Source organism: Camelus dromedarius, chromosome 3 (genome assembly GCF_036321535.1).
Source record: "Camelus dromedarius isolate mCamDro1 chromosome 3, mCamDro1.pat, whole genome shotgun sequence".
NCBI lineage: Eukaryota > Metazoa > Chordata > Mammalia > Artiodactyla > Camelidae > Camelus > Camelus dromedarius.
In genome coordinates this window covers 77,076,038-77,088,432 of record NC_087438.1, presented here as the reverse complement: position 1 = coordinate 77,088,432, position 12,395 = coordinate 77,076,038, and the positions used below count along the sequence as shown (strand labels likewise).

Genomic DNA, 12,395 nt, shown 5'->3' with positions numbered 1-12,395 from the left:
TAAATAAAATCAGCTTTTATCTGTACTAGCAATATCTGGTAGGGAATGGTGGTATTTCATTCATGGCAAATCAAACAACAACCAAAAAAAACCCAGAAATGAATTTGATAAAAAATGCACAGGACTTTTTCTTGAAGAAAGTAGAAAATTTGACTGAAGGACCTGAATTATTCATGACACAGAGATGTAAGATTTAATATCATAGGAATGTAATCTATCTCAAATTAATATAAATGTAGCACAGTTACAATTCTATGTATATATGAGAATTTGGCATATAATAAGATACACATTTCTGTCCAGTGGGAAAATGTTTTGGTTAATGAATAGTGCTTATGTAATCAGTTATCCATATGGCACACAATACAGTTAAAGAACTATATACTCATACTATTACAAAATAAAAATTCTATATGAATTAAAAATCTTAATGTCAAAAATACTTTCTGACACAAGCTAGTGAATTAATCATTTGCATTTATCTCCTCTTTCTCTTAAGACCGCATTATAAAGTGATAGAAAAAAAGATTCAAAGAAATTATGTGCTTACAGTACCATACCACAGAGTGAGAGGGAGCCAGATCAAGATTGCAACAAATTTCTGGAAGAAGAAGAAATCATGGAAATTAAAAATGATTGCTGAAAAATAATCAAAAACCTTAAGACTTCCTAGGTCTCCATTCTTTCCAGCACAGCAAGTTACTTCCTGTTATTTAAAAGTAAAGTATTAATTTTGAGAATTTCTTCTTAATAGCCTTTGAAATTACGTGGGATACTTGGGGTGTTTGAAAGCCATAATTGGGAATTCTTGCTCTGGGTGAGAGGTCAACAGATTGCCACCAGTTTTGAAAAAACTAAGTTTTATTTGAACTCGGTCATGTACATTTATTTATGTATTATCTGTGGCTGCTTTTGTGCTACAGCAATAAAGTCAAGTAGTTGTAACAGAAATCTTATGGCCTACAAAGTCTTTTTTATTATCCATTCCTTGCAGAAAATGTTTGCCAACTCCTATTCCAGGTGATTTTGGTGGCCATCTTGGAGCTTGCCCTCACTTGGGATGGTCTTGGGTGGAGTCCAGCCAATGAATGTAGCCATTTACAGAATGGAAAGGAAAGGAAGGCATGGGGAAAGACTAGCAGATACAAGACTGAGTATCACCACCTACAGGACCTTAGTAGAGAAAAGGAAGAGAAGTAGAATGGAGAGTAAGGACATACATTGGTTGTTAAATAAAGAAAAAAGAATTAAAAAATAGGTGAGGTTCAGTCTGATTTTCTTTTTTATCTAACTTGTTAAATTTTCATATTTCTTTAGATTTTTGTTTTGTTTCTTCCTTTCCAGTTGTTTTTCTTTCCTTTTTAAAAATTTACTATCCTAATTAGAACTGCCATGACTGTGATGAATAGAAGTAGTAATAGTAGACATCCTTAACTTGTCTTTGATTTTTAAAAGAATGCCTCTAATATCTCACTATTAAGAATGATGTTTACTGTAAGTTTTTGGCGTGTTCCCTCTGTTTCCAGTTTATTGACTTTTTATGTTGAATAGATAATGACTTTTTTTCAAATATTTTCTCTTTGACTAATGAGATAATCATATGGATTTTCTTTAGTATTTTAATGTAGTGAATGACATATAAATTATCTAATGTTAAACTCCTTGCATTCCTGGAGTAAACTCAGCATGATTCTGCTATAGACTTTTTTTTTTACTGTGTACTGTTATATTCTGTTTCCTGATATTTTGTTCAGGATATTTGTATCAGTATTCATAAATGATGCTAGCCTATGATTATTCTTTTTCACACTACCTTTGACTTTTATAATTGTATGGGCCTCATAGAATGCATTGGGGAGTATTTCCTGTATTTCTGTTCTTGGAAAGTTTGTATAGTTGGAATGATTTATTTCTCAAATGTTTGGTAGAAGATATCTGTAAAACCATTTGGATCTTGTATTTTTTGTGTTGGGAGGAGGGGACATACTTAACTACTGTTTCAGTTTTTCAATAGTTGTAGAACTGTTAAGGTTTTCTGCTGCTTCTTGAGTCATTTCACCCCTACCTTTGAATTTTGTTCATTTTAAATGTTTGGGCTCTTCTGTCTCCATAATCATGTTCAGTCTTTTCAAAAAAACCAACTTTTTGCTTTGATCTTCAGACCGTACAAAAAGTTACAGTGAAAAAGAACACTTCATGGGGAACTATGTTCAGAATCTTGTAATAACCTGTAATGAAAAAAATATGAAAACAAATATATGTGTATGTATGTATGTAAGTATGTATGTGTGTGTATATAATGCATGACTGGGACATTGTGCTGTACACCAGAAATTGATACATTGTAACTGGTGGTACTTCAGTTTAAAAAAAAAAAAAAAGGAAAAGCCTCAGCAAACCTGAGACCTTTTTTCCAGAGTCAATGGCTGTATATTTGTATATCCTTTCAATGACATTTTTATCTTTATACAGTCCTTTTATTTTTTACTAGAGCAGGATGGACAATATGAGACATAGTGATCTGCACTCTCTTTTTTTGTTTTTGCCTTTTTTGTTGTTGTTGGTTTTTACATCAACCTTATTCTTTTAATGCCAATGTAATAATTCCACTGCATGGATGTATCATATTTATTTTAAAATAGTTATGCTTTTATAGCAAATAAGTCTTTCCTGTTTGTTTGAAGTAACCTAAAAATCCGATCTGTTACTCCTAGCATAGTAATTAGACATCACCACTTCAGAGCTCCAATAGGCCTTCCATGTGCCTTACACCTGTTAACAAATCAGTTAAGATTTAAATGTTCATAGCTCCATAATAGCCTATTTGGAAGAGGCTGTATTCCATTTTAGTATCCTCAATTTAAAAGGGAGCTGTTTTCATAATTTAAATGCCACATGATGTTTTTAAACATTTAAATTCCTTGTCCTTTTGTAGTTTCTCCTAGTGTATAGTATAAGGAATAGGTGCAGTTCTGTCTGTTTCCTCATGACTGTCCTGTGTCCACTGCCACTTATTTAAGTTCATCTTGTCACATGTGTTTGAGATGTTACCTTTTTCATGACTAAATTTACATATATTTACTTCTGAAATTTTTTAAAAAATGTATTCCCTGATTGATCAGAATGCCAGTATCATAGCTTTTTAATCTATGGGCTTTGGAAAAATAGTAGAGAATTCCCATGAACCCTTCACTCAGCTGCCCCTAATGTTAACATCTTACACATTCATAGTATAACAGTCAGAACTAAGAAATTAACTTACTGTTACAAAGCAGTTAACTACATATGATTTTAATTATAATGGTTTTGTACAATATTTTAATATGTGGTAGGTAGGTCTGCTCCTACTCTTCTCTTTTCATATTTTCCTTTTTTTGCTTCTTTGATTTTTCCAGTTGTCTAACTGCAGAAAACAAAATTTTAAAAAAATCTTGTATAGTATTTTTATTGGAACTGTATAAAATTTATAAATTAACTTAGGGAGAAATGACATCCTTATGACCCTGAATCATTATATGCACAAACAAGGTATGTCTTCCCATTTGTTGAAACCTACCTTTTTGTCTTACAGAAGTGTTGTAAGATCTTTTATTCCGTTTCCTCTTTACTTGGTTTCTCTTTGCACATATAAAGGAGAGATTTCTGTATATTTTGTACCACACTAAATTACTGAATTATCTTATAGTAATATTTAGTTGATTCTTTTTTATACTCTAGATAAAGAACTATATCATCTACCAGTGGTATTCCTTGCTAATTTCATTCTTTAGTTGTGTTGACTACTATAATGAGTGAGAGTGGTAAAAACAGCTTTCCCTGACTTTAGGAATATAGTATATTGAGTGTTTCCACATTAAGTATGGTGCTGATTTTGGGGTTGACATACATTGTGTTAAAGAAGTGTCTTTCTGTGTTCAGTATTTTCAGCAAGAATGGGCATTGAATTTATAGAGTCTTTTCATCACCTTTGGTATGATAATTTTTTTTTCTATGTAGATCCATTAATATGTTGAATAATGTTATTTTCTAATAGTGATTTTTATTGTAAATTTTAGATTTTCCATCTTTATGTGGTTTGTTTTGATAAATTACATTGTCTGATTATCTGTTTCATTTAGGTTTTCAAGTTCATTTGCATGGAGTTGAACAAAGTAATGTTTTATGATTCTTTCGGTTTCTTCTCTTTCTATTGGTATTTTCCTCTCCTGTCATTTTACCATGTAAAAGTACTGGCAAATACATCTTTTCTAATTCATTAAAACAAAACAATAAAAGCTTGACTAATTTTTAAAAGTTGATTGCAAATTTCTTAAATTATGATAAAGAATCCTCCAGATTTAATTCTAATTGAGTATCCCTTGCTTGCCTAAACTTTTCAGCCTCCTTGCATTAATTTCTAAGGATACTTGTAAATTTGTTCCGCAGTGAACATTTGAGTAAAAGCGTAAATGACAGTCCTTTTGCTTTCTTCTCCCCTACCCTACTCTTAAGGGGTAAAGATCTCTTTAGTGGGCATCTTTACTGAAAAACAAATTGAGATGTTTGTATACTCTCAGTAAAGTGAAAGATTCACAAGTTTTCTCCATTTCATGAATTAAATTTTGATTTTTTTAAAATGTTGCCAAGTGGCCTGCATTTAAGAAATGTTTGATAGGAAATTCTTGTAATTGTATAAAAGTCATTCTAAAGTAAATTAATGATTTCTTTAATTTTTCAGAAAGCAGTTTTGTTAGGGATGGCTGCAATATCCTAAAAGGATATAACGCAAAATATTACTCTCATTTTTCCTGTAAAATTTCATGAAAAACCTTGCTGTCTAGAGCAGAAAAGACTTAAATTTGATTTGATTCTAAAGGGGAGGAAACAATGATTGAATGTTTTAATTGTCCATCTGAAGGAATGAATTTTTTTCCCTCCAGTAAAGCGCACTCTTAGTAGTCTCTTCCTCATCTTGCCCATCTAGCTCTTTTTGTCGTTGGTGTGTAAGAGCTCTGTGTCTTAACATACTTCTGTGTACCTATCTCTTTCTCTTTGTTACTGCCTTTTCTTGGTATTATTGTAGTGCAAAGTAACCTGTTAACATTTTATTTGAAATGAAGAATTTAGGGCTTAAATTATTAAATACTGTCAGATTCCCCACCTCTGTCACATGGTTTTAAATGTGCTATTTCCAGATCTGCTTATTAATGGTATGGTGTAAAACAGATAAGTGATCCCACCTATGAATTCCTCCTTTATTTTTGAGGCATCTCTTCTGTCTTTTCAAGAGAGTGAACTACTTCTTTACCTCTTGTCCATTGGTCAGGGGACTGGGACTTATATAACGGTAGGTCAAAGTTAGGTCTTTCTAAGGAAGTTATGTTTCATATGTATTTTATAATATAACATACTTACACAGCACTTTTATTTTTAGACCTTCCTTCTGTAACTTAATTTTAACAGTATCCCTGTGAATTAAATTAGAGCAGATAGTAAATGTCCATTTTACAAATGGTGAAATGAATTAAAATAAAAGGGCAAAGGTAAAACCATGACCAAGACTGAATTTAAGACCCAGATCTCCAAATACAAGTCTAGTGCTCATTCTTTTCAGCCTCGAAGACTTTTGTGAGTGATCCCAACTTCCCAGGACTTCTTTTCCTCCTCAGGTGACAGAGGGTTGCACCAGGATTATCATTGCCTCTAGCTGCTGGAGAACAGATGAGACTTGAGTCCCCTGATTTCTCTTGTTAGGGACCTTCCAGTTGCTGGACTCCAATTTTGTCATAACTAGCCAGTGTTTTAACTTGTCTGCCTTATTTTATGTAGTGCATTTTTATTATAGAAACTTGTTTTTATGTCCATATCTTTAAGTATTGCTTGAGTACAAACTTTGTTATATTTTTTATTTCTTAAGGATAGGTAGGATTTTATTTATTCCTAAGTGAGTTTGAGATTAAACTAAAAAGAACATCATCTGGAACTTGGTTGGTCTTAAGATAACTCCTAGCATTCTCTAATACTTAAGACCAAGGACCTCTTACTACCTGACTATCTTCTATATCTTTCTTTTTTCCTTCTTTCACTGTCATATAATTAATTGCCAGGCTCTGCTGCACTTCTGTTTGAGTCTCTACTCCTAAAATCATCCATTTTCCTTTAACTGTCTTTTGGCCTCAGTCTGAGCACAGTGGTCCCAAGACACATATGCCATAGCATGGCCTATTATGTTCATTCTTTTGGATAAATGTAATAGAATTTTATATTAGTAATTATTATCATCTTTCTATCCAAAAGATTTGAAGCCTTGGTCTAATCCTTTCCCTTGTGTCTATTTTGTTAAATGACTGCCTTTTTAATGAGGCCTTCTTGGAACTTCATATTTCCCTGTGGAAAATGTTTAAGATTAGCCTTTTATCAAACAAGAAGTGATAGAATGCAATACCTTATCTCATTCATCCATTCTTGCTGTAAAATTATGTGACTATTGGACAAAATCCAGAAAGAAATTAATATTACCAATATAAATCAATTTCTTATCAATGATTGTATTTCCCAAGTTTTGCCTGTAAAACCATTTAAAATATCTTAAAAACCTTGAAAAAATTCTAACCTAAGAGAAATCTCATCCACCTGTGAAAAGGAAAATGTATTCAAACACTAGTGAAGTTCTCTTCTGTTTTAGTCCTGTTTGTCTTCAGTTAGAACCCCAGTGTTCCGTTCCCTTAGAAAGACGCTGTTACTTGCACAGTGTTGTTTTAAGACTGAAACTACCACATTAACACAATTCTTCTTATTAAATGTCCCCAGGGTTTTGTTTCTTTTTCCTTTCTTTGTAAACAAGCAGCCACTATATTTTTTAGTAGTGAATTTCAAAATCCTTTTTAACCTTATAGGTCCAAGGGTAGCCAAGGATGGCTGCAGCTTCATATGATCAGTTGTTAAAGCAAGTTGAGGCACTGAAGATGGAGAACTCAAATCTTCGACAAGAGCTAGAAGATAATTCCAATCATCTTACAAAACTGGAAACTGAGGCATCTAATATGAAGGTATCAAGACTGTGACTTTTAATTGTAGTTTATCCATTTTGATTCAGTACTCCTTCCTATAAACTTGGGGTTAGACACTTCACTTACCTAAAAGTGTGTTTTAAGTTAAGCAGTAATATTTAAGCTCTTTCTGGCAAAAGTTAACATTTATATTTTTAAACAAAATGTTCTGAATTCATCCAGCTAATCATATAAAGAAAATGATTGTAAAATCCTAGTGACTAGTTAGTTATTTTTAAGATTAAAAAATGAGGGACCAACTTTACTATCACTATAGAGAGACTGGGTGTTCTGTGTAACTCATAGAAACTAGCCTCACAACTTTATAAAATATCTTAAAGATATTTATAAAGTATCTTAAGTATAGTCATCCTCCCCAACTCTCAGATCTTGTCTTCACTTAAGAGCTGCAATGGTAGATGATCAAGAAAATCAGGGTGCCCTAGTAGGAAGAGACCTGAACTGAAAGTCAGTACCTGGTCCTAATTCCTGGTTTCGCCGTAAACTGAGCTGCATCACCTTAGACTTAAGTTGCCTTATTTGGAAAATAGTCACTGCACTAATGGAGATGATTTCCATAACACGTTACTTCAGCCCCTGAGATTGATTTGCCTTATCACATTGAAAAGCTGTGATAACCTCCAAGAAAAATTATAAAATATTTAGTCTGCAGTGGGGAAAATATGATCTGTTTTCAAAATAATTGAAGTTAAAACTTTAGCTGTTTTAAATTTCAGCTATTTAGGCAGATTCTCTTCTTACTGAATTTAATAATTTTATAAAATAGAGATCATCAACAAAACTGTTACCTCATTCCCTTTTTAAAAATTCTTCCTGATACGTGTTATTTCTACCCCTCAGCTGTTTTAACATCGGGGTTCCTGACCCTGTTCTTCCTGTCTGCTCACTACTCTTGTTCCTTAATCATTCCAATTCTCTTCTAGTTCTTTTTCCATGCATATTGAGGTCTCCCTTATTTTTCAAGCTTCTGTATATCACTGAACTATTTTTGCTTCTCTTTTACCCTTTGTAATCAATATCATAACAGTTCTGCCTTTTACTCATATGTACTATTCTTTCTATCCATCTGTCTTTCTGTCTATGAATCCTTTCTACTCTTGTTTACTTATTGGTAAAAACTGTCCTCAGCAATGACAGATCTCCGAGATACCTACCTCAAATCCTTTTGGAAATAAGGTAGAGTATAGAGAAGCATTTTTTCTCACCTCAAACTATGGGTGACCTTAAAAACAGCTGAATCAATTACCTACTGGGTTAAAAAAGAGGAGTTTGGTATTTTAAGCACTGATCACCATAATATATCTAAAATTATTATGCATGGCATGTGGTTTAAGAAGTTTAAAGATACAGAATTTAAAATTCCCAGCAGGGCTACTCTTTCAGCTACTATAGAAGTATATTTTGCAGAGAATTCTTCCTGGTGTGCCTATCTGAAATGTCTCTTTTATAGTGCCAAATTTTGAGATCCCTTTTAAAGTTTTTTTTTTTAACTACTTGAACAAATTCAAAACTCATTTTTGGGAGACATTTTAATCTATCTTTAGATCTATCTCCATGTGAAGTGAAATGTCTCTCAGAGTAACAATACAAGTCAGATCCTTAAATTTCTACAATATCAGATTGACCACTTACCAATGTGGTATAATATACATGATGAATATTACTATTTAAGATATGCCTGAATTCAACTGTGAATTGATTATTACTCAGCAAGTGCTTTTACAGATTTTCTTGCAAAGCCGTCCATATTTCTTTAGGATTGGGCGTATGGTATCATAGCAGTTATACCCTTAAACTAAAATTATTTATGTTATCTCTCCTTAAGAAGCTTTATGCTGTTGAAGAGCAGAAACTAAGACCTGTTAATTTTGTCTTAGAATATTGATTTGTGGAAAGACACTTGGATACATTGACACTTCCTACATTGGATTAAAGTTAATTTGAAACAATAGTTATTGCTCCCCCCTCCCCAAAATCACTTATTAGACTTTGGAATACATTATATGATCTGGAATTATGTTTCCTGATCATTAATCTATTTACCTATAGAAGGCAAAATGGGTCTCCTCCAGCTAGATAATATCAGGATTTCTGAAATGTATGCAGTAGTACCATCTAGTGGCAAAAGAGAATACTGCTTTGCTGTTGATTATGTGTCATTGATACTATAAAAATATTTTGTGTGAGTATGTGTCAGTCACACAGGGAAATATAATGTACAGCAGTTAGGAAAATGTGAGCACTGTATATTTTATAATATTAAGGAGACGTTTATTTTTTAGGTATCATGATGGCATTGTGGTTGTGTTTAGAGAGAATCCCTATTTAAATATACATACTGAATTTTTTACAGAAAAAATAATATAATGTCTCAGATTTGTTTTCCAAATAAATTTGAGTTGGTGGGGAATGGAGGAAGTGGTTATGGGTGTAGATGAAACAAGCCCATGAGTTGATAATTATTAAGGCAAGATGTGAGGATACACAGGTGTTTGTTACACTGTTCTCTGTATTTATGTGTTTGACATTTCTATAATTAAAATAAAATACAGATTTCATCAGATTTAGATGACCTGGAATCAAATAAATACAGACGTTATAGCTAAACTTAGAAGAAATTATGTACTGTATTTTCACTCCAGGGCTAGAACTCAGTTTGATTTAGTTGAAAATGCTGAGCATAGCAATAATTTAAATATGGTGAGATGTGAAGCATTTAAACCAAGAGATGACATGGTATAGAAAAAATTATCTGTAGGTAAAATATTAATTAACCATTTGTATCTTTTTTATATTTTAGCAAAATGATGTATTTATAAATATTCTACAAACTGTAAAGCCATATATATGTAAGATATCTTTTCTTTTCAGAGTATAAGAAAAAATGAGAAATAAAAGCCCAAATCGACATACTTCATAATTTTGAAGACTTAATTACCAAGAGTACTTGTATCTGGTAATGAAAAGAATCTGTAACTCTGATATATTTAGGAAAACAGGAGTGAGTCAAGTAGCAACCCCCTTGAGATGACACAGTTACTCATCAATAAATATTTTCTATTCTCTGATCTCACCACAGCACATTTCATCTCTAATAAATAATTATCTGATGTTTCTAAAGCCTTAAAATTTTTTAAAGTAATGTATGATTATATAATGTAATTCACTAATTTTTTAAAACCAAACTTCCAGAATTTATAAATACAAGTGAATATTCTTGCTTTAATATTACATGTTAATTTAAAAAGCTATCTTTTCTCAAAACTCTTTTTGAAATATTTTATTTGGAATTGCTTTGCAGTTGTGTTGCATTTTCTTTTAAAAGCTCTTTGAAATTGAGGGCTTCTTTTAGGTTGTATGCAGCCCCAGGCAATCAGCCAGCCCTACTGCAGCAAATAAAAAACACTGGATAAAAAACAAAAATCATACTTACAAAGACATTGGAGAACTGTGAAGTCATCAAGGATTGTATTAACTAAAATTCCCAAGAGGAAAGAGCCCTTTTAGATGAACTGAGATCACTGGTGATTTTCTTCTACAGGGATATTTCTTGATTCTGGGTACAGACTGATGATTCTTCATTGGCACAAGCATAAGGACTCCACTGGAGGAAAGAAACTATTGGAGGTCTAGACAAACATTTGGGCAGATGTGAAGTATTGACATTTAGAGGAATTCCAAATGCATGACTGGTTTTCCCATATTTTCTCCAAAGGCATGGGACATTGGCTGAGTCTTGCTTTGGTGAAGGATGCTGGGGATGGATGAGGAGAGCAGAATGTTAGGAAGTAAGGTCCTGCTAGAGGAATACTTCCACACAAGTTTCAGTCTAAATTTAAAGGAGAGAGACATTCAAGGAACTTGGCGAACCAAATTAGATATGAATTTCACTTACACTGCAACTGCAACCCATTTTCAGTTCCTAGTTGGATGGAGAAGATCAGACCTGAGTGGTGGAAAAGGCAAACTCTCCAAGAGAAAATCTGATCTTAAGTCTTTCTTGTTCTTGGTATCATTTGTATGATTGGCATTTAAAGTTACAAGAAATACAAAGAAACAGGAAAATGATAATCAAGAAAACAAGGAGATAATAGAAGCAAATCCAATAATCCATATGTTATAATTAGTAGTCAAGGACTTTAACATAATTATTATAAACGTCTTGGAAAAAAAAAGAAAAGATTGATAAAGTGGATGAAAAGTCAGAAAATCTTGACAGAAAATTGTGCTCTGTAGTTAAGAAGAATCAAATAGATATTCTAGAACTGAAATATTTTTGACATTAACTTACTGGGTGGGCCTGACCACAGGTTAAACATAGAATTAATGAACTAGTGAGAAGACAGGATTAGTGAACATCTAAAAAGGTCAATAGAAAATAAACTGAAGCACAAAGAGAAAAAAAAGGAAAGCAAAAAACAGTATGTAAGAGTTATGAAGGACACAGGCAAATAGATACAGGCAAATGTAATTAAAGTCTCAGAAGGGTCAGGGAAGTGAATGAAGCAAAAGTAATATTTAAAGAGGTGGTGGCTGAGAATTAATGTAAGGTTGTTGTAAAGTTATTAAGACAATGTGGTAAGTAGAGTGACAGACCAACAGAAACAGAGTTGAGAAGAATACCTACACATATATGTCACCTGATTTATGACCAAGGCATTCCTGCAGATCAGTGGAGAAAGGGTGGTCTTTTTGATAAATGGTGCAGGGGCAATTAAATATATGTATGAAGGGAGAACAAAAACAAAAAGAACCAAGAACCCTACCTCAAATCATAAGCAAAAATTAATTCAAGAAGGATTATAGACCTAAATGTGAAAGAACAGTTTCCTTCTAGAAGGAAACTTAGGGAATAGCTTCATGCCTTAGAGTAGGCAAAGATTTCTTAAATAGAATGCCAAAGCACTAACCATAAAAGAAAAAAAGAATAAATTGGACATCATTAAAACCAAAAACTTTTGTTAATCAGAAGACTCCTTTATGCTTCTAGAAGCAAATATAGAATAATATCTCTTTGACCTTGGTGTAGCGAAGATTTCTTAGTACACATAAAACACTAGACATAAAAGAAGAGAGATGTAAAATGAACTTCATCAAATTTAAAACTTTAAAATCTTTTCAAAAGACTCTGTTAAGAAAATGAAAAGGCAAGGCATAGACTGAAAGAAAATATGTGCAATACATATATCTGACAAAGGACTTGATTCAGAATACAAAGAGTAAAAGTCCAGTTTTTAAAATATGGCAGAAGACTTGAAAAGACAATTCAGAAAGGAAGGATAATGGTCAGTTAAGCACATATAAAAGGATTTAGCATTCTTTATCCTCAGGGAAGTACAAATATCA

The 12,395-nt window shown here is 32.5% G+C and overlaps 1 protein-coding gene across 14 annotated transcripts in view; it reads left to right on the top strand.

Moving 5' to 3' along the window:
• APC (APC regulator of WNT signaling pathway) overlaps positions 1 to 12,395 on the top strand; it is a 127,278-nt gene that overhangs the window by 43,851 nt on the left and 71,032 nt on the right. For 8 of the 14 annotated variants that reach the window (XM_031448815.2, XM_064483145.1, XM_031448813.2 and 5 more), the window contains exon 2: positions 6,876 to 7,028. The exons of 5 other annotated variants lie outside the window; for them this stretch is intronic. In XM_031448815.2, the coding sequence (XP_031304675.1) occupies positions 6,894 to 7,028 (135 nt within the window). In that variant the 5' untranslated portion in view covers positions 6,876 to 6,893. Of the gene's footprint in view, positions 1 to 4,118; positions 4,152 to 6,875; positions 7,029 to 12,395 lie in introns of those variants that run through there. One more of the 14 variants, XM_031448816.2, reaches the window with a different exon arrangement.